This window comes from Clavelina lepadiformis, chromosome 2 (assembly GCF_947623445.1).
Source record: "Clavelina lepadiformis chromosome 2, kaClaLepa1.1, whole genome shotgun sequence".
Lineage (NCBI taxonomy): Eukaryota > Metazoa > Chordata > Ascidiacea > Aplousobranchia > Clavelinidae > Clavelina > Clavelina lepadiformis.
In genome coordinates, this window is record NC_135241.1 from 14,397,226 (window position 1) to 14,422,050 (window position 24,825).

General features: G+C 35.7%; 1 protein-coding gene, 1 long non-coding RNA gene and 1 pseudogene across 3 annotated transcripts; 2 read left to right on the top strand and 1 right to left on the bottom strand.

The window, feature by feature from the left end:
* The first annotated feature begins 4,899 nt into the window (after positions 1-4,899).
* LOC143447002 (uncharacterized) lies at positions 4,900-6,631 on the top strand. The gene is made up of 2 exons (XR_013114005.1): positions 4,900-5,479; positions 5,688-6,631. It is a non-coding gene; the product is annotated as an uncharacterized LOC143447002 (long non-coding RNA).
* On the bottom strand, positions 6,291-10,710 carry LOC143447003 (uncharacterized; annotated as a pseudogene). Its single transcript, XR_013114006.1, has 5 exons — positions 9,935-10,710; positions 9,168-9,651; positions 7,894-7,995; positions 7,685-7,803; positions 6,291-7,522 (listed from the first exon to the last, which is right to left on the bottom strand). The product of XR_013114006.1 is annotated as an uncharacterized LOC143447003 (transcript).
* A 945-nt stretch (positions 10,711-11,655) lies between these two features.
* Positions 11,656-20,435, top strand: LOC143445823 (uncharacterized). Its single transcript, XM_076945155.1, has 8 exons — positions 11,656-12,322; positions 14,764-14,881; positions 17,162-17,364; positions 17,624-17,663; positions 18,356-18,450; positions 18,521-18,711; positions 18,993-19,179; positions 19,285-20,435. The coding sequence occupies exons 1-8, from the start codon at positions 12,131-12,133 to the stop codon at positions 19,408-19,410; spliced, it is 1,152 nt and encodes a 383-aa protein (XP_076801270.1). The 5' UTR covers positions 11,656-12,130; the 3' UTR covers positions 19,411-20,435.
* The last annotated feature ends 4,390 nt before the right edge of the window (positions 20,436-24,825 follow it).

The following is a 24,825-nucleotide window of genomic DNA, read 5'->3' on the forward strand; positions in this document are numbered from 1 at the left end:
TTGTTTGCTTAGATTTTGATAGACATTTCTCAATTTATTACATCACAATTATGAAGCCTGCTCATAAACCTTTTCTATCACCTTCTTGCGCATGGATAAAGTATATATTATTGCATCACAAACTAACGAGTGTCCTTATACGGAAATTTTTGAGCCCAAGGGACAGAAATGTGGTGTCACTGTAAGCAAAGTGTTCTTATAAACGAAGTCACTATAGGCGAAGTCATTTCTATGCAAAACATATGGTTTGCAAACGGGACTTTGCAACAGGTGTCACTATAGCCAAAGTCACTATAGGCGAATTCTACTGTATACACTACAGCAGGGGTTCCCAACCGGTGGTACGCGTACCACCAGTGGTGCGCGGGGCTTTTCAGGTGGTACGCGAGCAGCTCTCCGTTGCATGCGATATATAGTAGTATAACAATTTAATTTTGAGTTGCTAAAATATGCAAACAACACTTTTATTTCTTTCCGTACTAAATTCTCTGCACTCAGTAAGCTACTTTTGTCGATCTTGCTCCCTGCTGTCATTGTTACTAATACAATGCTGCTGTGCGAACTTAATGGTGTGTGTGACGGTGCAATGTGAATGGTGTCTGTGACGAAACTATTACGTGTGCAATGTGGTCTGTGGAAATGCAGGATTGCGTTTATTTTGATGTTGGTTTTCCGACGTGTAGTGGCTGAATCCTGAACAGTATTACATTTTTCTCTAAATATTTGAAAATGTCGAAGCAAAAGTATATAGCGCAGATTATATTAAGTATGGCTTCATTGCTATTCAACATCGTGGAGATAGCTTACCTCAGTGCGTGATCTGTATGACTAGGATACTAGGATGACTATCTGTATGACTGTATTTGTTATTGTTCTAATTTAATATTGGATTAAATTAGTTGTTTTGAAAATAGTGGTACGTGTTGACAATCCGTGGTGGCTAAGTGGTACGAGAACATAAAAAGGTTGGGAACCCCTGCACTACAGTATTGTGCGTTTTTCTTGTTCCAGCAGACAAGTTCAACAATACAAGTTAGGTTTTTACGAGTCTGGATTGTTCAAGTTGGCTACACTCGAGACAGCTCGTGCTCATTGGGGAGAAAAACAACCTTGCTCACTCGTTATCACGGAGTCATAAACTTTCCGAGCGCCGTAAACAGAGCAACTCAAACAGGTTTTTTTACGGTTTTGTAGGATATGAGGTAACTTTATGAGGATATGAGGTAACTTTACGCGATCAGTGTACCATGTAACGTGAAATGTGTAAAAGCTTGCATGGTAATTGCGCAAGCAAAAGATTACAGCAGCCTAGATATAAATCATTTCAGAAATCGAGTTTTGAAGTTCGAGTTTCGTTTTGAAAGTTGAGCAACTGGAAAAAACGTACTTTTAAAAACTTTTTTTCGGTTGTGCAAGATCAATTTAGACCACGAAGTTTGGTAACGGAAGATTCGGTTTTAGAAACAAGACGCAACTTTGGTAAACGGAAAAATCATTTCTAATGCAATTATGCTAATTACACCCATTGAAAACATTGCGGAACAAATCACAATCCATCTTGGAAAAGCTTAAAAAACCGCAGCTGACCCTGTTAAGTCGGGGCGAATATTAGGCATTATAAGCTTATTATGGCAGCCTTGTTGCAAAGAGTCTATAATACACATCATAAAGACTTGTCCATCGTTTTAATTGGGTAATAATCAATTGTTTTGAAAACATATAAAAAAGTGATGAAATTCAAAGAAGAGTAACTCTAACAGTGTAGGAGTTTTGATGATAGCCTATAAAGCTGTTTGGCCCAGTTCCTCACCAGGAACTACATTATTACTTCTTTCGCCAGTTAGCTTTAATTTGCACTTGATTTTAGTTAAAAATTGTTTTGGCTGCCACTATTCCACCGGAAAAAAATCGTGCGTTCGAAGCTATTTTTCTCTATTTCTTCTTATTCCCATAACCGTTTATCTTTAACAACGGAATCCATTTTGCACTTTCGGTAAATTAGTTACTTTTTGATTTAAATTTTATATGGCTGCCACTATTTCACCAGAAAAAATTGTGCGTTCAAAGGTATTTGTTAACCTTCCTTATACGTTATAAGGTTCCACGACAATTAACCGTGGGAAATTGACCGCGAACAAACTGACCGGGGACAACTGAACGTGACGTAAATTGACCGCGAACAAACTGACCGTGATGTAAATTGACCGCGAACAAACTAACCGTGTCGTAAATTGACCTAGACCTAGAACCAACTGACCGGAATGAAAATTGACCGGGAGGTAAATTGACCGTGCAAGTGCTGAATTATTGTGTTTAAGTTGATGGTAGTATATGATATGTAAAGTAAATATTTGTTGGTAACCATTTCCTTTTTTTAACAAAATTTATTTTTATTTCAATACAAATTGAAACATTTATTGAAATAAACAGAAATACTTCCGGAAATACGAGTAACAACATTAAAAGAACTTCACTGCAATACACATACTAAATTAGCAAGGATTAAAGCTGATGCGCGACTAGATATTGAATTAGAATTTTGACCTAAAAAGTTTAAATTTTGACCTTATTTTGACCTAAAAAAAATTGCGCAATTAGAACTAACATTTCAGAAAAACATTTGATGGAAATCACGTTATACAAACAAAAAACAAATAATGTAAAAAAACAACATTAAGGTAAAACTTTAAGGGTGGGATGCACCAAAAACGATCAAGTACAGATTACTTTTGATCTGCGATCAACTACTGTTGATCTTTACTAACGGTATGCACCAGCGACGATCAGAGATAATCCAGGATTAAAATAAGGCATTTAATCCTTGAAATTAATCCTACTGACGAGGAGGTTTAAATCAAGATCAATGTGAATAATTGATGAAAAGCAAGTTAATGGAAGTATTGGGAGTGCTATAGGTTGTGTATTGGAAGTCCTATTAGCCTTTGAGCCATTATTATGGCATAAATACATTGCAAATATTATAATGGATTGTATTGAATTTATTGAACATTTTATTGAGACACCACCCAGAAGAAACATAAGAGACCGACTAAACCCATTTGAAAATTTTACAGAAGTGCAATTTCGCGAACGTTTTCGCTTTAGAAAGGATTCATTTCTTCAACTTTTGGGGATGATTTCCTCTGATTTAAAGCATAACACAAGTCGTAATCACTGTATACCACCAATTCTGCAACTTGTCACTACTTTACGGTTTTCTGCCGCAGGATATTTTCAGCGGACGGATGGTGAGTTAATTGACCTGTGATAAATATATCAATTAATGTAACATAAAATTGTGTACGACATAGAATTCTCGTCTATCGAATCAGCGAAGCATAACACTTTGTGACGTAATCGATTGCTTCTCTGTAACTGTGCGTGCATTACGAGTCATCAGTCATCACTTAACAGTCGTATGTTCAACGCCGCAACATGTCTTTATGCTGTTGCTGTTACAATGTTCTATTTTGATTTATTCGTTCAATGTAGCTTCAATATAATCAGATTATACAGTTGTCATTCCTGTGTCATTATTGCTGAAGTTTATCAAAGTTCACTGTTAAGATATACACAAGTAAACAGACTTTGTAAGGAAGTGGGCAAACCTTACAGGTTAAGGTACCATACACCACTTTCCATTACAGACCAATCCAGTGCTTGCCGGGTTATTAGGCCAGGCAATTGCCAGGCAATCAGGATTTGAATAACGTGAAATTTCATTTTAAAAATATTGCTCAGTTAAACAAATTAAACAGTCTACCGGCAGCCTAGTTACAATGTTAAAATAATAAGAACTTCATGGTAGCCTATTTATGATACCAAAGCCTAAGCTTGGCTGATATAGGCCTATCCCTGATACGGCTATATCAGGGCTAGGATGTAATAAACAGATAGATACCCAGGCTAATCATGCCTAATGCCAATCAACAAACTAATGATGCCCATTGCTTATAAATCTGTCAGAAAGTGCTTGGCCTATCTCTCTCTGTATTAACTAATGCTGTCTTGAACAATAGGATTTCATGTAGTCTGCATATCATAGACCTTCTTGCAGAGTAGTACAGATACCTTTCCGCTCATTAGTCATTACGATCACGCACTCGACAAACATTAGCATAATTACGGTTAGTTAAAGCTTACCACGGTAGTATAAAGTAGTTCTTCAACATACAAACCGAAGCCTAGCTCATATTTTTCGCCCTTTAGTCATTGTGGACGTACCCTAGATATGTATAAACATCATAATCTCGGTTCCAAACCATTAGGCTTTTAGCGTTGATCGAGATCATGCGTCGATCAATTGATCATCACGAGATCGTGTTTGGTGCATGGCAAATAAGGATCCGCTTAAAACCTAGATCATGTGATCGCAGTTTAAGCGTTAATCCTTGATCAAGATGATCTGCAGTGGTGCATCCCACCCTAAGAACAAGATGAATGACGTGACGTCACCAGACGCGCTGAAAGGTCTTCCCTTTCTTTTTGGCTTTGGTTCTAAGTATAATTTGGGGCACTGGAATTTTGACCTAGACCGCCGGCCAATTTGTCGCCGGTTAATTTGATCGACGGCCAATTTGTCGCCGGTGAATTTGTTCACGGTCAATTGACGTGATCCCACGTTATAACATAGTTACATAAACCTAACCTATATCTGCTTGACAAGTTATAAATCTAACTCCAGTAAAACCTTGGCTTAAATAACTAAAACCAACAAAAAGTCAATTTAAGTCACCTATAGGGAGAGAGAGTTTGTTTCACCATTCAAAACAAACTAAAAAGTATCATAACATAATATCATAAACAATTTTTTCTGGCTACGTTAATAATTTAATGGAATTTCAATTTCAGGAGATGCCTATACGGTTACCGATGCGGCAAAACAGAACTTGCATGAACCAAAGAGATTTAAACACATGAGTAGAAACTTCTCTTTTGCGCATGACGTCATGTTTGTTTCTTTTATTCTCTTGGAGCATATTCTACTTTCTCCACGGTCACGGTTCACTACATAACAATAAACATGCAGACGACGACAATGATTTTCAGATCTGTTTGCTGCTGGAACAGATTAGTCTTATTATTAGGGTGCAGTTATTGGGATCCATTGGGTGTTAATTTTAATTGAAATTAATTATTGAAATCAGGTGAGAGTTTTAGGTTCAGCAATTAACTTAGTTTCAGTTCCTTGAACTGATAATGCTGCTGTTTTGTATCAAGGCATGGCTTAGCCTACTTGAGTTGCGCGGGAAGATTTTTTCGTTCACCACATTTATCTTCGACCAGGCAATTAGCAACTAAACTCATTACTCATTAGCATAGGCCTTATGTTGCAGGTGTTGTGTCATTAAAATAGGCTACTGAAAGTCTGATTTCAGATCTTGTTATTGTGGTGCAGTTGTTGGGATCTAATGGATGTCAACTTGAAGTTAATTATTGAAATAGATTGTGACCCAGAAGACGATGCAGCAAACTTCATGTAAGATACGATATGCCTATTAATCAATTAGCCAACTGCTGTTGAGCTTGTCCTGTATGGCGGTCACCCAGAGTGTACGTTCTCGCCAATTTATAATAAACAGCCAAGCAAAACAACAAATTAATGTAAGTCGTAACGAGTATTTGAAGTAATACTGTAATGATATATTGATGTCATTTAATCTGATAATGAAAATATTTATTTGCAGATGTGGACAATGTTTGCATAACTGCACAAGTAATGAAACTTTGCTGGCTCATCAAAAAACTGCTCACGGTATATTTGTTTGAAACTTATTTCATTTTGAGCTCTATCATTGGCAGATTCCGATTAAAAAAATCAAACAAACTTAATTTTACACTTGTCTTGCAAAATCTTCTTGCAATAATGTTACAAGAGAAAAGCTGATGGAATGGTGAGAAACAGTGAGTGGCGTTAAAACAGATCTAACTGCAGATGCGGTTAACTATTTTATGAAGCTATTTTCTTCGTACAGTTCACCGGATGAACTGTTTCATAAATTCTCCTGTGATGGAATTACGTGCATCCCATCACTATTTTTCTTGCCAAGAAAATTGTCACTATGTTTAACACGAAAATTGTTTGATGTATTTTTATCACACGTTACCACTGTTGCACACAACAAAAAGGGGAAACACTTGACATTACACAAGTTAACCCGAGACGAAGAATTCATAATTCAGTACATAGGTGGTTATATTTTGCAGAAACTCACTAAGCGCTGTATAAATCCGAGAGAAATAGATCTATTGTCTTGTTTAACTGATTATAGTAATGAAACCACTAATAGTTCCTTGATTTCCGCTTTAAATAATAACAATTATGGACATCTTACAGTTCCAGCGAAATCACTAGTGAAATTGTTGATGTATGTAGAAAGTGTCTTTAGGAAACAAGACATAAAGGAGCACATCATGGAAAGTTGCATGTCTTCTTTGAGTGTTTGTAACATAAAAGATATATTTGAAAATCTTGTTTTTGATGAATGTTTGCAAAAATTGTGCATGAAAATATGTAAATTTTACGTGAAGATTAGATGCTATCAAAAAGCCAATCATTTAAATTCAGTACTGCATGTAACCTCTGATCAAAATGTAAGTCTGAGAAAATCATTAAAATGAATGTACATTACATAGTTGTCTTCTTACATGTACTTCGTCAGTTTTAGCTCAAGAAGGATTAAGTGTTACTGTATTGTAAGCAGACTGTCAAAACACTCGAAATCAAGTTATTTTTTTCGCTTCGGCATTGGATCATCGCAAACATCACCATGTTTCCAGTCAATAACGTGATTTACATTTGACCCCTTAAGTGACTTGATATTCTTTTTGCACATTATCACATTTTCAAATTGTGCATATTGGTGAATATCAGGCACTTCATTTCGACGGCCAGTTTGTCTCATATGACCGAAATAGGCCTCCAATGGGTCTTGGTTTAAGCGCTTAGTTAAGACGTATGAACCTTCTGGGCTGTTCTCCAACAAGAATTTCACCAATGGCCATGGATGTGGAAACTAAACCGTCGTAGGTTTGATGGCTCAGAAACTGCTTTGACTGTTCGGAAACGGACCCAGTTAAACTGCTTTTCCATTGTTTTAACTCTGAAAGGAATGTATTAAGCCATTTCAGACGAGGATCATCAATCGTTGTATATGGTTTCAAGTCAGGGTTGTATGAATAATTTAATCTGGTGTTCATGAGGTCAAACCACTTATTCATCAAACCAGCAAACCACGCACTCATCTTCATTTCTTCTCCACCACGACTCTTCATTAAACTGGAGACAGTTCCAGAGAGCAATTGTGCGGCATAGCAAACCCGCATTTTTGCGTAACTCTTATGGGAAAAATGGCCATCAGTCAACTTGCAACTTCTCAACTCTGAACTTTCAAATAGGTAGGGAACATGGCAAAAATGCTTCCACAAAATGAAATGTTGATTGTACTTCATCATTCTAGCTCCACCTGGACGGCTGGATCTCACACAGCTACAGGCTGTCTTCAGCAAGTGTGGAGGGTCACTAATCAAATAAATAGGCATTTCTGGCTGATAAATATTAATGCACTTGTAGGGGACGGTCATAATACAGTTAATAACTTGTGTCATTGTTTTGTCATAAAGCATGAATAAGAATCTTACACAGTGTGATTAATAGTGTTAAAAATTCCAAGAAAAGTTTCACCTTTCATTTCATCGATTGATATAACGAGAAATCGTTCATGTGATGCTAGACTGAGACTTTTGGATTTCAGTTCTTCTAAAACATTATCTTGAATGCCAGGTGCAGTGCAGTAAACGTTTCTGAAAACAGTACAAAAGTGAGCAAGTGAAACAATTGCTCGTAGTTAGCTTGTAGTAGCCAAATTGCAGAGAACAGAACCCATACGCTACCGATAGTCATTTAGGGTGCGTGAGCTTGGTAGTCGTAAAATGCCACTTTGTCGTAATTCTTCATAGGCGCTTTTACTTTTAGCAGCTAGACTCAAACAGAACCTATAAAGAAAATTGCAAGGGTTGATTTTAGCACGCTTTTACGAAATAAACAAAAATTGAGGTCAACTGAACTTACGACAAACCTACTTTATTAACTCAGGGTGATATCTTTCCCCATTTCTTTTCATACTATTTAGCTTTTGCTGCTCTTTCCAAAAGATTGAGTAGAAGTTATCAATTTTATCCTAATCTTGAGCTAAAAAAATGTATGATATTAACGTAAACTTCACAAAAACACACGACACAAAAAGACTGAGTTATATGCATTGTGTAGGTGCATCACATTACATTTGTAGCTTCATTAGAATAGTTATAAGTAACATATTCTGGATTACCAGCTTTGTAATCGGTATGATACCTGCTTTAACAATGGCTGTCATGTCATCTGACATAATTTTATCTACCTCCACTTGCACCGTATCATCAGCTAACAGAGTCGAAACCTTAGCTTCTAATTCTCTAATGCTAATAAAGAATTACTTCATAACAACAAGACTATCTTAAATAATACTGTTTTATTTCTATCTTCTGGCATTGCTCAATCTACATATAGTTAAGTGTAAAAAGCACAGCTACTGACACTGACAATCTTGCGAATGAGACTATTACTAATAGGATTACGAAGTGCAATATCACCAAATTTCATTAGCAGTAAAGGTGGAGGTAATTCGAGATGGTAGGTTAAATGTTGGCTGCGCTGATCGTTTTAAAGGTTGATCTTTAACCATATGGTAATAATTTAGCCTTTTCTGGTTGAGCCGTCCCTCCTTTTCATCTACACTACAACAACTCCTGCACTGACCACTTTCCTTGAGAAAAAGTTCACAACTTGCATTTCTAACAACAAGAAATTTGGTTCATTTAACAAGAAAAGTCACAAAATATGCCTAAGATACTGTGTACACTTTAAGTGCAATGCATTATCAGTGTTACCAAAAATAAGTAAGTATATGGTCACTAGCAGCATGCCATATTGACCCGTTACCGACATACACATAGGCTTATACATATGCTTGTTAACAACCAGTTCGCAGATGTCATTAAAATTCCAAGAACCGGTTCGCACTAACCGGCTGAATCCCACCACTCTATATGATTCATTCAATGTTAAATAATGATAAATTTCATTTATGTAACAAATGCAATAGGCACAATTGAAAAACTAGTTTCACCTGTATGCAAGTTTCCTAACCGTTGGTGCATTTTCAGAACTGAATGGTGTCATAGATTTGGTGGTCATGTGTGGCAGGCCACTTCCAGAACTATACAATCCAGAACATATTGAAAACGATTCAATATCTTTTATGGTGCCGTGTAGTGTTTGAGTAGTTATATCCAGGGAGTAAATACAACTTGAGCGAGGTGCTTTCCAGCCATAATAGCATATCCTTAATGACATGTCATATAATACTCCAATCGAGTATTTAGGTTGATCACAGCCATCATAAAAAGAAAAAACAAGATTTTTGTTTTCAAATGACCTCTGCCAACCTTCCGGCAAGCGAGCAGATTTCAAGGACGCAACAGATTTGAAATGTAATTTTGTTTCAAAGATACGCTTCTTCGGCGGCTTTCTTGAATGTACCTGCGCCAAAGTCAGCTTAGGCAAAGACAAAGTGGGTACTGCTCCTTCACGTAATTCTTTACGGGAACCCTCTGCAAAAAAACTCTTATTTGTGCATACATGAACATTTTCAATTTTGATACTTGTAATGGTACATATATTAATCTGAAACCACAGTGAAGGTTTGCACTAATAGCTTGTCACAGATGCAGTGTTATGCTGTGCTCACTCGCTAGTAAATTTAATGAAGTTCTGCATCAAACCATCTCATGGAAAACAAACACTGCATCAAACGCTAGATATGCCATTACATTAAATATCTTTCCTCAATACACTAGTTACACTGCATGTAAGTCTATGTAGAACAAATTTTACTTAAAACAATGTCAGATCTTTCAAAATGCACTTCACACATTTTCACAGCATCTCGAGCAAATAGATTTTTTATGTGCTCGTCGCTTCTGCAAGCCAGCACGATACACTCCAACCTTTCTGCCCAGCTTTCCTTCTCCTTTTTTACAAATTTTCTCGAAGGTATCTTAAACAGAGTCACGGCAGGTGACCTGTTGTTGCACATTGGTAAACAGCACAAATTTGCCATTATTTCAGACTATTTAGCTTATTTCAATAACTTAAAGCCTGCAACATAAGACCTGTACTATTGAGTCTTAATCTGTAAAGTTTTTATTCTGCGCGTGGAGCGAAATTTTATGCGCAGATGAAACAATACAATATGACTCGGTCTATCTAAATTTTTCATCCATTCATTTTATTTTTCACCTTAAATGTGGTGAACGAAAAAATCTTCCCGCGCAACTCAAGTAGGCTAAGCCATGCCTTGATACAAAACAGCAGCATTATCAGTTCAAGGAACTGAAAATAAGTTAATTGCTGAACCTAAAACTCTCACCTGATTTCATTAATTAATTTCAATTAAAGTTAACACCTATTGGATCCCAACAACTGCACCCTAATAATAAGACTAATCCGTTCCAGCAGCAAACAGATCTGAAAATCATTGTCGTCGTCTGCATGTTTATTGTTATGTAGTGAACCGTGACCGTGGAGAAAGTAGAATATGCTCCAAGAGAATAAAAGAAACAAACATGACGTCATGCGCAAAAGAGAAGTTTCTACTCATGTGTTTAAATCTCTTTGCATGAACGGAAAACGGTTACCGAATGCCTATTTTCCGAAAAACGTTTACACAAGTACGATTTTCGAACTACGGTAACAGGGGATTAGACCATAGATATCTTATATATAATAACTAAATATCCAACTACCTTGCGCTTGCGCTTTAAGAAGTGAAGCCAGTATGGGTCCGCCATTTTGTCAACATATGCGACCAGAAATGTTCTGGCGCATATGTGTTGAATGCAACATATGAAAAGATTATGTGACATTGGAAAATAGTTATGAAATGGAAAGACGTTTTTTGATGCAGACGATGCTAAGCAATATTGCTAAAGCTCAATTGCATAGTTAAAGGGTGTTTGGCGTTTAAATATCGGCCCAGATACTGGAACGGCCCGTACCGTACCGGTATCATTAGCGAGCAGTTTGTGCGAATGGTAGGATGTTTCTGGCAATAAATTGTTGAAAGAAATTATTTATGTATCAATTATTTGCTTTGGATCATGCAACTCTTACTCAAATGAAGGGCAATCACATTGCCTTATGCTAGGCCTATACGGTACCGGTAGGCAATTAGCCTAGGCAAGCTTACTCATTGATACAGCTAAAATACAATTATTTACAAAAACAATCGGTGATAGCGCAGTGCAAACAGCTCGGCTTTTCGAAAAACTTCAATAGAATTAGGCCAATACAGAACGAATTTACAATCGGCTTTTAGCCTTTCTCTCACTCTCTCCCAACGCTTTTGGGCGCATGTGTCATCGCAGGCTTGCTTCACTTTTCAGCGAGAGTTGGATATCTAGTTATTATATATAAGATATCTATGGATTAGACTGGGTGAGGTCTATGACTAAAACTGAGTCAGGGGCTCTTTCGTTTGCTCGTCATTAGTTATTTTGCTAAAATCAGTCAGCAGCTTCGGATTTGCAGAAGTATTAAACCTATTATTGGTATACACTAAATACAGCATACGCGGCCCTGCATAAGCCTATAGCGTACGTGAAATTCGTACGTGGATTCAAAATTGTAAATCGACTATCCCTATAGTGCAATGCCATGCTCACTTTAACACTACGGATATATTTATTTTTGGAGCTTTTAGCTGCAAAGCTTCTATAAACATGGTGGAAATTATGGTACCTGCACGCTCAAGTTTCATCAACGTGCTCGCCGAAGTATTTTATCTTAGCCCCGATTTATAATAAATAAACAAAGAAAATCTAGTTTTAATGTTAATTTATAAAAAAAGAAAGATAAGAATTTAACCTTCAATGCACGCCATCACGACAAAATTAGTGTTGTTGCACGCACGATTTCTTGTCGAAAAATGCCATACTTTCCAGTCCGGTAAATCTTGGGAAATATAAACTAATGAAATCAAAGGAATATTTATTGTTTTAAGGCCCAACTATAGTTAGTTCTCACATAGACATGGAAGGCAAGCGGAAGTTAGAGGAAGAAAGTGAAAATGTAAAGAAAACAAACAAACACGCAAAAGCTGAAGACAAAGAAAATGTAGAACAAAAGCCCATGCCTGATGTGTATGTTGTTGCACCACCTCAGCCTCATGTCAAAAAAGTTGGACAGCTGACAAGTGAACAACTTAAGCATTATTTTGACAAGGTATTTGTAATAATGTTTAATTTCATGTAGCTTATAGTTACTAGGTAGTTGAATATAAACAGTTACTAGTGAAAATAGCATCAACAAACAGTTGTTTTTGTCATGTGAATAATAACTTAAAAAAAAACATTCTGAGTAAATTATGGATTTAGTGTGGTACATTTTTATAATCTTTTGCAGGTTGTATTGAGTACATAGGCTACTGATATTGCTGATGTTTCATTAATGTTTAATTTATTTTATTGATTAATTAGTTATTTTTTGTGAAGTAGGATCTAGTATTCTAGTGAGTAAGCCACTTTTGTTTTATTTATGTAAGATTGTTTCATGTTTTCTGATACCTAATTCATTATAGAATCTGAAGTGGCATACTTGGATGACAGTAAGATGTTTTGCTGATTCACGCCAAGCGGTTACTGATCCCTTTAATTTTGATGTATATTGTTTAATTTTAGAAAATAGCAACAAAAATTCTCTCTCTTTTCGGTTGGGGATGGGGTAATTTGAGTATGTTAGACTAAAATAATTTAATTTTTTTTATTTTAAGGACAATATGAAATGAAACTTATGTATGTTGAGGACCATCTTTAAATGATCATAAAGATATCATAATGATAAGTTCGTTTGTCTACTAACACAATTTACAGCTGTACATTCTGCATATATGACCTGAAACATTGTAACACGCAATTGGCTAAGGTAATTTCTAGGCAAAAAACAATACAAACTAAACAGCCCATGGCCGCTGATCGGTGTAAACAGATTTTAAAGGCCTGCATAACAAAATCTTAGTTTTTGCTCCATCTGCCTCCTTAACTAAACAGTAAGCAAGTATTGAAGTTAAAATTGTGTAAAAAAATTAGTTCCAATTGCATGCTTTATTGGGAGCCCTGTACATATCTTTGGGTATATAGATCAGAATAATTTCAGCATGCAAGAGTCATAGAAAGTATAAAAATCTTGAATTTATGAGAATTTTAATATTTTTGGTTAATTTAAAAGATGCTCAAAAGTTTAATGATTGCAATACTACACATACTTGTAAAAATTAATTAATGAAATTTTGTATTAAGAATTTTTATTAGGTTATTTGAATAAAGATTTTTGTATCATAATCTTTATCCTCAGACTGAGGAAAGTGTTTGCGCAGCTTAAACTCACGGCTGATTCTTCATCACTAGGGCCCGCAAAAGTCAATAAAGTCAAAAATTTTTAAGGACCTCATCTGACCACGAATCAAAGAATAAAGTTGTTTTCAGCACCTAGGGGATTGTTTCTAAGAAGTTTATAGGTCAAAATAAAGTCAAAATTTACAATAAAGTCAAAATTTTCAATAAAGTCAAAATTTGTCAAAATATGGCTTTTTACAAAGTTTTTGTGCTTCTTGAGAGTAATTCTTGTAAAAATCCTCGTGGAAGCATTGTAAATCAGGAACTGCGACACAATTAAACCATATTAACCCATAAAAGCAGGAAGTAAGTCACAATGCCCACTTGGATCAGCAGTAACTTTTATCGCAAATTGTCCATTGTTTATTCATTGTTACGTATTTAAATAATTCTTATAAAACACTTCCTCTTCATAAACGTAGTATTTTCGAAGATCAACAGTTTGGATTTTAGGAATAGCCTACTGACATTCTGTAATACAAAAATGCCTAAGCAAGCTAAATTGTCTTCAGCAAAAGTTAGACAGATTTGTCGAGATTTTTCTGATGAATTTAATGCAACTCCCGGGGGTGATTTAAGGTGCAATTTTTGCGAGGTTATAGTGAAGTACGATAAAAAGTATTTTGTTGAAAGCCACAGGAAAAGTAAACGCCATCAAGCTGGATTGGAGCAACAACAAGCATTCCCTGTTTAATTTGCTGTTTATTAGAATTTACCATGCGGAGACAATCGAGGCAAAGTGCCCTTTTCACAAGATAACACAAGCTACCTAAATCTATCGCCAAAAAACACGACGCACTTTTTATAATCCATAAAACACCTTGACTTTTCGACGAAATATTACGTTTGGGTCTGAAATTGACAAAATATTATGTTTGGGTAACTGGAGGAAGAACTGTGGCCTCTACAAAAAGGCAATTTCGTTAGGTCAAAATAAAGTCAAAATTTGATAAAAAGTCAAAAAAATTTTTTTTAGGTCAAAATAAAAATGGCCCTATTCATCACTCTAACCGAGTTGCCCATTGTGCAAGTTCTGATTGACACATATTTTTAGATTTTTATGTTGTATTGATCATATTTAGAACTGTTCATCAGGCCCACTGAACAGCTGCAAGTTTTGTTCATACTTTGCTCAAGAGTATTGCAAATGCAACGGTAACACAACTGAAAATTGACCCCTGGCTGCATATTTAAAGTCCAGACTGATTAACTGCTGCTCTACTATGAATTTATTTATGCATATGATACAAAGTTAGTTTATTATTTTTATAGGGTTGGCTCGTTCTCAAAGATTTTTTCCCTACAAAGAAGTTGGATGAAGCAAGAAAGGCTGTTGATGTCTTAGTAGATGAACTAGCAAATAAGCTTTACAAAGCTGGAAAAATTTCAAGTATTATTAGTCATTTAACATAAATGTTATCTTACAAATGTGTATTATTCACACATAGTGAAAGTGGATATTTTTATTTTATTCATAGAAAGTTTTTAGGAAAATTTTTTATACCACTTACATCACAGTTCCCTTGAGACAGGCCATCATAATTTTGAAAGTGTTTGCAAAATTGAAGTGGCTTTCTGTGAGACAACTGAGACGTTTTTCTAAAGCAGTGGTTCTTAAACTGGGGGGCGTGTAAGATTCACAAGGGGGGCGCGAGAGATGACAAATGTGCATTATCTTCTATATTCTTCACTAAAGATGTGCATTATCTTCTACAAAGCCTCGAATTAAACGTTTGGTTTCCCAAAACAACTACATCCGTTACATTAATGAAAGTTAATTGGAAATAAATTGTTGTTTTGTTTAATGTTATTTTTTATTTTGCAATGAGGTGGGGCGCGGATCTTTTAGGTACCATCAAGGGGGGCGGGTGTCAAAAGTTGAAGAACCCCTGTTCTAAAGGTTTCACCAAAAATAATGAGATAATATGTTTATGATGAACAGTGTCCTGCAAACTTTGCCAAACATCCAAAATAGTGAAAAACCTGAAAAGTCTACCACAATGTTATGGCACTTCACTAAATGCTTCTAAGATGACTTGCAAAACAAGTCACAAATTTACCACAGTGATGAGTTCATCAACAACAACATCAACAAATTCGAGATATTGTGATGTTGAATTTGCGCTATGCACCTATATACAAAACAGGCTTTGTCCTAGTACCAAGTAGTTGCTATTAACACAACTAAAACAGTAAATCTCATAACTTGTTTATTTGTAAAAAAAAAAAGCAATAACTAGTTTCAGACATGACCAGATAACTTAATTACCGTAAAACCTCTATTTGAGCGCCACCTCTATTTGAACGCCACCTCTAATAGAACGCCACTTTTAAAGAAGGGTTGAAAAATAGAGCGCCTCCCTCTAATTGAACGTCACCTCTAATAGAACACCACTTTTAGCGGCGGAATTGTATTAGCAGGTATTGTATTAATTGTATTTAAAGAAGGGTTGAAAAATAGAGCGCCAACCTCTAATTGAACGTCACCTCTAATAGAACGCCACTTTTAAACAAGAGTTGAAAAATAGAGCGCCATGGCGGTGAAATAGAGGTTTTACGGTATATATTTTTCATACAGTAAGAAAGACATGCCATTTTGAAATTTTTTTTTTATTAAGGAATGGGTTTGATTATTTTATAATTGTAAGCAAAACTTCTATTATTTTGCTGTTATGGTCATTTTTACAGTGTTTACACTGAGTCTAATACTCCACATAATGAGCCTTATCAAACTCCTTTAACTGAAAAAATAGCTTCTGGTTTACATTAAATGACGCATAATTGCGATTTACAAGACAAGTTTTGACAAATACTCGGTGGCTATTGTGGACTTTATCTTATACAGTAGAATTCGCTTAGTAGAGCATTCGTTTATATAGCAAACTGCTTATTAAAGCAGTTTTGGCTTAAACACAATGTCAGTTGTTTTCCTGTTACAAATTCACTGGTTATCATAGCATGTGGAGTTTTTTATAATTTGAAAACTAAAGCAATGTGATGCATTTGAGGAAGAGACTGCTTGCTTTTCCTTAATATTTTTCAAAACATTGTGATGCGTCAATGATTAGATTGACTCCGCAACATGTTTAGAAGAATGTAGTTGGTTTTAGCTTACTTCTATGTCCTAAACGAAAAACTTCAAAGGGTAGCTACAGCATATATCAAGTGATGTATAACCCTTGTCTACATTAATTTACGGAAATATCCTGGTTAAGTACGCAAGAACTTATCATAGATTCAACTTTTTCAGAAGTTTATTGAAACTTACAGTAAATGAAACATATCATCAAAAAAGTTAAACCAGCTGCTTTATACTAAAGTTCACAATTCATTTAAAAAAATATCATTTATTGTCAGCTGATGCATTTTTGCACATATTATTTACAGATTGCGTTTGTGATATTTACAAAAAAAGTTAGACTAACTTCAGTTAAGGCATCCATCAGTGTTGTGTGGTTACTGATTACTGCCTTCAGTTTTTATCATATATATATAGTACAGTACATAATAATACGCCTACCGGTACTCTACTATTTACAAAACCGTAAGCTAAGTTTACATAAACTGCTCAGGTTCACGTGAACTTAATGGGATCTAACTGTAGTTATCTATATATTGTTTAACTATGGCTTAAACTGAGCTGCTGCTAAGTTACAACTGTTTTTGTCAGATAAACATGAAGATAAAGACTTTTTCAATCGTCTGACATATCTTGAAGGTGAATTCAAAGGAACTGCTGTACTTTTGCATAAGCAGGGAATACTCCCAAATTCATTTCAAAATTTGTGGGCTGATGAAAAGATGTTAAATGTTGTAGAGCAAATAATTGGTCCAGAGATTGCAGGTCACCCTGTTTGGAATCTTAGAACAAAGGTGAAGTTTTTAGCACGGTGGAATATCTTCTCATTTTACAATCATTTCATCTTTTACAGAGTTGGTTTACTGCAGTGGCGTCTCCAAACCTTTTTCTGACAAAAAACTTCTTTGCGATGTTGTTTAAATTGTTAAATGTTGCGAATCATTGTTTTTTGTTTTTGCATACTTTTAAAACTCATTCTTGCTGGGCTTGTATTGATAAATTGAATTGTATAATAAGCTTACCTATAACACTTAATCAATAATTAATTTACAGACACCACATAATGAACAAACTACTGTGCCATGGCACCAAGGTGAGTATAAAGTCAACAGTATCAGCTAGGGGTTTACACTATCTTTAAAAACATTTACAAATATTGTGGCTTATTTATTTGGTCACTTGCATAATTAGTGTATTATAATCTTTGCATAGGTTTTGTTTACAGTAACCTAATAATTCCTGGTCAAAAATGGAATTCTTTTTTGTTATTTGCTTACATAAGTACAGTTAAGCCTCGCTAATCCGGACCACTTTGTTTCATCATAAAATTTCGGTTTAGCGCGGTATCCGGATTAATTAATTATCGGAAAGCGAAATATCATTCAATCTTGTAAATATAGCACCGTGTTCAAAAAGCTGTATGCACCTTACTCCAATTCAAACTATGCGTAGGAGTTAGAGTGAAACTGCAACATTATTATGCGTAGTTTATCGGCTATTGTGTTCGTCAACAAACTACTGTATCGTGAATCAATTCTCTTCACTCTTAATAATCGGAGTTTATTGCTATTTATTTCGCACATTTGTTCCAAAACTTTTGTGTTGCAGTCGGACAGCTGGGTTTCTGGATTAAAGGGGTAAAATGCGCAGGAAAAACTCCGTTCCCGGCAGTTTTGTGTCAGATAACGAGGATTCCGGTTGTTCGGGGTCCATATTAACGAGGTCTCACTGTAATAGCGTTCAAAATCTATATCATAATCATAACGTCCGGTTTTTGTTGACCAGACAATGCATACCTTGCACCGTGCAGTTTGGAAACATTGCAGCTCACAGCTTGGATACCACTGGTGGATGCTAACATGGTTAATGGTTGCATGCAGGTATGGTAAGCTCATTCTTTTGTGAGGAATAATTAATCATTTGATGATAAAGGTATATTTTGTTTTAAAGGTTGCGTCTGGTGGCCACAGGAAAGGAATAACTGCAAAACACACTTGTTGTGCTGGAGGAACATGGTATGTTCAGTTGGAGGAGCAGGACATGGTAAAAGAACTTGGAGTGGATTTGTTGAAAGATGTTACCACCTGTGAAGTGCCATATGGAGGTGTTCTATTGATGAACAATGCTATACCACATCAAAGGTAATTTCTACAGCTACAATGTATTTTGGCTTATCTTTTGTGCAGAAGCAAAAGCTTTCATTATCCTTATAAAGCTAACCTGCTTGGGTTTATGAATGCTGTTAAAAAAAGTTCTATATCACCAAAGGGTTTTTTTTCAACACTTATATTTTGCATTTTTGCCTTGTGCCAAACATAGTTTTTTCCAGAACAAGCCTTAGGTTTAAAGATAAGTAATGCTAAGCATGCATTCAAGAAAGGAAGACTATTTTATTACCGTTACTGATGTAGTTAATGTTTAGCTTGGAAAACCGTTCAGAAATTATTCGATGGAGCTTGGATTTGCGATGGCAACGTCCTGATAAAGACAATGGTTTTTATGGCCTAAAAAAGTCTGTTTTAATGAAAACAAGTAAAAATCCAAACTATAAGATTGATTGGTCAGAAATGGCTGGAATGAACAGAACCAAAAAACAAATGGATGCTTCAGTAAGACAATCTTTAAAGTTTGAACATTAGTCTTTAACAAAAGTATGTTTCAAAGCATGACAAAAACCAGTTAGATATATCTTAACTGACATTCTACAATCATAGGGTGAAGACAATGATGAATTTTCGACAGAAATATCTGGACCATGGATGCAACGATGGGAAATAGTGCATCACAATCGTCACACTGAAACTGTGAAACCTGACAAAAGCACTTGGCATAAAGCATAAATAGTTTTAAATACTTTTCCAGTATTGTGTAAATTATCGCAGCAATTACTAACCTGTTTAATTTTTGTGATGTTACATGTGGGGAGTATTGTCTATACACGTGGATAAACTAGTTCTGGAAAAGTTTTTGGCTAAGAAGAATGTTATTGCCTGTTTTATGAAAATATGTTTGCAGTGACTAAATATGGAAAAAAGAATTCTTAATCCATGATCACAAAGAAATTTATTGCTCTGACTATCATGTTGAGGCTTGAACAAGTTATTTATTTGGTAAATTTTGTAATTAACCATGACATACTTCGCTGATACAAAAAATTTCACCCCAATTCCTGAGAATAAATACATAGTACTTTTACCTACTGTCCACAGCTAAAACAAATTAGACTAAATTTCTAGGACGAGTCACACCACAAGTGTGGCCGTTTGAATATTTTTAAGTTCACTTTTAAAGCAATAGACATGAACAATTCTTTCCTGTTATGTTACTTGATGTGGATGCTACTTTGTGGTTGGCTTGCTTGATAATTAAGGTCTTGTCTGTACTCTTTTTTTCAGCAATTGCGTAATGCTTTATTGCCACAACCAAGTTATGTTTTCATATATCCCCGTTTTTTTGCGCTTTTTTTCTATTGAGGTATTGTGTAATGTAATGTTGCTGTTTCGTACAATTTGCCAGTAAAACGGGTGAGAAACTTGGTTCAATCTTTTGTAATGATATATACTGTAATGTAAAAATGTTTTTGTTGAAAATTGTTATTTCGATTTCAAATTTCATCATGTGTAGATGAAGCTTAGGTTCCTATGTTGGTTTTAAAGTTCATTTGTAGAAATATGTGATGAAGCTCATTGCTTGAATTCTATATTACCACTGAAATTGCTGTAAGTCAAGATATTGTATGTTTGTCAGTTGCAGATTTGTTTTTAGTAAGGTTGTCACCTTTTTAGAAGCTTCATTGAATTCTATGAGATTGTAGTGTTTTGGTATTATCAGTGCAATAATGATATTATAATTGTAGCAAGATGTATCCTAAATTGTGATGAGTATTGCTTTTTTACTTAAACTGCATTAGGACTGCACAGGAACATTATCAGATTACTTAAACGGCAGAAAAACGAAAAAGCTATGAGAGCGACAAAAATTTGTGTGATTCAGTTACATTAACCACCTAGCCTGATCTTGGCATGCTGTAGGATCATTTGGGTGTGGACACGCCACCAACACTGGCAAAGTTTTCAGTGTAATTTTAAAACCTGAAATCATGTATCATTAAAAATACTGCTGTAGAACCTCATGTTCATTACAGCTGTTCACAATCTTTTCCTGGTCACTGACCGATCAAATATTTCGTTGGATCGTGATAGGCGTTTTATGAGGGTGCCTCCAAAATATACCAGTTGGCTTGGACCGCCTGGACTGGAATATTGAATTAAAACTTTGTTGAAACCGTGTATTTAGTTAGGTGATTCTACAGTATTTTAAACATATTTTTTGAAACAATGCTGCAAATAAAGCACACATTTTCACATTGATATTAATAGGCTTACACGTCGAGCTATCTTGGTTTTGTATCGTTGTCCAAGATGGCACTCTTATTCTAAAAAAGCGGTCGGTGGACGGTTTTCACTCGTGTCACGAAGTTTTCACACGTCAAAGATTAAACACGATACTCTTACCGAATACAAGAAAAATAAATAAAATATGTAATCACCAAACAAACATAGATCATGTACGGTCACACGCAATAAGTGTACTAGGCTATATTGCATTAGGCTAATAGTAAATCTTTAATATTAAGATTATTTCTAAACGTTGAATATGTTGACATTGTAGCGCGTGCTTCTTAAGCTGTTTGCGAAACTAATGGTGCACCATAGTCGATTGGACACAGTGGCATAGCCACATAACTTGCCGCCCCTGGATTTCGATAAATATGCCGCCTTCTTAAGTCTAGTATTGGCCTACATTACCTCTGTAGAACAGCATCACTACAATGATATTGTTTTGAAGGGACATGAATTCGAATATCACGTTTTGTATCATCGGAGTGAAAGGATCTTACAACCGTGTTTTAGTCACTTGGACCGCAACACGACAAACGACATCAAGAAGGAAATAATATAATCCACGATTAATTTTACTAACCATTGACTATAGTTGCCTATATGTATGATTACGTTAGGCAGTGTTTCTCAACCAGGGTGCCATTTACGTGTCGAAAGTTATTGCCCACTAAACACTAGTCCAGAAAAACGGTTGCGAAAATTATTTTTATTTAATCCAAAAACTTTTTGGTTTGACTATGGGTGCCGCCAAATCTTTTGGTTGTTTGCAGGTTGCCGTAAGCTGAAAAAGGTTGAGAACCACTGTTAGGGGATAGGGGGCCGGGGGCTCAAAAATTTTTAAAAGTGAGTTTTATAACTGCCCTGTTTGTCCACATTGCTCAACATGCGCAAAACAATTAGGCTATGTTTCTCTCCTCAAAATTGCTTTATAACTTTTTGGAATAAAGTGTTTAATAAGTTATAAAAAGATAGCCTATATTGAATGTAAAATGTAAAGTAAGAGTACCGGATAGGCTACTGTATGATTTCTACGGTGTAATGTGATGCTTTTTAAGTTTAGCCTCCCTCTCGGAACCTGCCAGCCACGGATAAATCCAGAATATCCAGATGGCTGCTACGCCACTGATCCATTATGGTCGATGCAAGTTCGTTTATTATCTCCTAATCAGGTTGTGCTTCACCATATGTAGGAATACCATTTGTCATTTATCAACAATCATAATTTTGCAGTGCTTGCCCGCTTGTTTAGTGGTTATTTGTTGATTTACGTGATGATGATGTAACAAGATCCATAATCACGTAAAACAAAATCATTTGCCTATTAAACATCAATGTGAAAATTTGTGCTTTGTTTGGAGTAAATTTTAAGAAATATTTTTAAAATGCTGTAGAATTACCTATCTAAATTCACGCCTTACCCCCTGGAAAAATGTGTCAAGCATTGTTTCCAACTGACGATTTTGTGAGCATATTTACACGTATAAAAATAAATACAGCAGTTCGGCTAATAGCGTTAACAAATTTTCCGTGTACATCCAAGCTATGGCAGTGGAACAACTTTAGCATCCGAGATGATCCCGCACCAACCATGCAAATAAAATTTTAAAAAGAAGAGATCACAAAAACTTTTCTAAGTAATTCGGAAAACAATAACATTCTCCGAAGTTCTCCACTTTCTACTTGTCGCGAGCAATGAAAATTTCTCAAATTAGTCTACAGGCCTACGTGTGAAAGCAGTTAAGAACTCAGTTAAAAAAAGCTATACTCTCCTTCAAAGTCGTAAAAACTTCATTGAAAAATACAAAGGTTTAATAAATTAAATAAATGTTTCGCCAGAACAAAACTAACTTTGAAGCCATCCGTTACAATTCTTCGGCATCAACAAGGAGCTGGGCGAATCTCATCAACTACTGCACATTCTTGTTCCCACGCTAATCAAGATTTTTCTTCAGATTCCGTCATTAAATTTTTGACCACTTTTTTTGCTGATGCGTATTCTTTTGCATACGTCCGACGAAACAAGCTAACTGCTTATAAGTTAAAACCTTTTTACTCAAGTAAAACACTTACGGTTCCATCGACTGAGTGCACAAATTCATTTTTATATATTGTTTCCACATTTGTAAAAGCTTTGATGTGTTGCATCTCGTGTTTACAAGAAACACACTGCGGCTCAGATAACAACCGACCCATGATCCACGGAATTACTCTCGTTATTGAACACCCTCATAGAAAGTATGGTAGGCCAAAGAGATTTAAACATGTGCTTAAATCTCTTTGGGTAGGCATACGTCCGTGATATTGCTGAATCTGGGTTTATTAATTATGCAACCAAGATCATTCGCTAATGACAATGGCCATGAACTTTTTGATAGTTGAACTCAGTGGAGTATGGATACGGTCTGTCTGTGCACAAACTACCGCGAAGTCCATTTCTGATACCAACACTGCAAGCTACCAAACTATATGTAGTTATTGGAGATTTCAATAGTCGCAGTGTACCGGTACCATGGGGCCATGATTAAACAAACTGTTATCAAAACTACCAAACAAAACTAAACGTCGTTCACACCTTGCTCAAGGAAATTACAATGGTAACGCAACTAGAAATCGAATCTGGTTCGTTTTTGGCCTTTGGTAGTTTAACCTTGGTCTAACATGCACTTAGATCAAAGTAAAATCGTTTTTTTTTGAAATCCTAAGACGCGTTAGTACGCTCAAAGTTTCTCTGAATTAAATTTTTAACATCCTCTGGTTTGAATGGTTTCTTAACATGTCAATGTCAGCACAAAGCTTTATTTCTGGAAATCGCTTTGTAGCCTATAGCTTTATAGGCCTATCATGGTATAAATATCTGTTTAGGCATAAACTATTCGCACATTTGTACCTAATAAAATCGTGTGGAAATGTCTTTTAAGCATAATAAAATTCATGTAATTTTTGGAAAAGTCTGCAATGTTAAACGTTTTTTGTTCATTAATTGACACTTTTGGTTGTGGGTTAAAAATTATGTCGTGATATACTACAATTGCGTCTACATGCACGTTGACACGACAGACCCGCCCGCTATAACATACTGCTTGTCCTTATTTTGAACCCTGCAACTTATAGCGCATTGTGCATGAGGGGCGTGGTTTGCTTCTTTTGCCTCTTTCTATCTCGTTTTTCTCTTTTAACTCCTCGGTGTGCATTACATTCTCTGAATCCCTGCCGAAGTCACTTGGAGAGAAAGATACCAAATTAAATCCAGGCGTTTGCAGTTTAAACCGTATTTTGTATCTATCGTTTATTTCTTATCATTTTAAGCAAGGTATTGTTGTTTCAAAGTAATGAAATATATTATTTCGTTCATAGTTGAGTCTATGGGATTATCAGAAACACATTTTTATTTATTCTACCGTGAAAATGAATACTCCTGAACAAGTACAGTTCACAGTACACCTGAAGAAGCAAGCTTATGCTTGCGAAAGAAATTTGTGTCTGTGTGTCTTTGAAATTACCAAGTCGGCGCTTATTACAGAGCACCCCATTCGTCTACTTTCCGCCCATTCAAATGGTCCAGAGTACGGGAATTTTTTCCCATTCCAATGGTTGAAAGTATGCCTTTCTTACCCTAGAGGCCTAGAGTAAGATATATGCATTTGGAATGGGGAGAAATTTACTTCGACAGAAGTATGGTTTGTGAACCCCATTCGTCTATTTTTCCGCCCATTAAAATAGACCTGATTTCAGCAATGGGGTTTCCCACAAACCATATTTCTGCCGAAGTAAACATCTCCCCATTCCAAATGCATATATCTTACTCTAGGAGTCTAGGGTAAGAAAGGCATACTTCCTGCCATTCAAATGGGA

Excerpts from the sequence above, each read along its gene's own strand:
- LOC143445823 (XM_076945155.1), top strand. The coding sequence starts at position 12,131 with ATGGAAGGCAAGCGGAAGTTAGAGGAAGAAAGTGAAAATGTAAAGAAA. Across the intron at positions 12,323-14,763 it reads TTAAGCATTATTTTGACAAG|GGTTGGCTCGTTCTCAAAGA; the intron begins GTATTTGTAATA and ends TTATTTTTATAG. Across the intron at positions 14,882-17,161 it reads CAAAGCTGGAAAAATTTCAA|ATAAACATGAAGATAAAGAC; the intron begins GTATTATTAGTC and ends TGTTTTTGTCAG.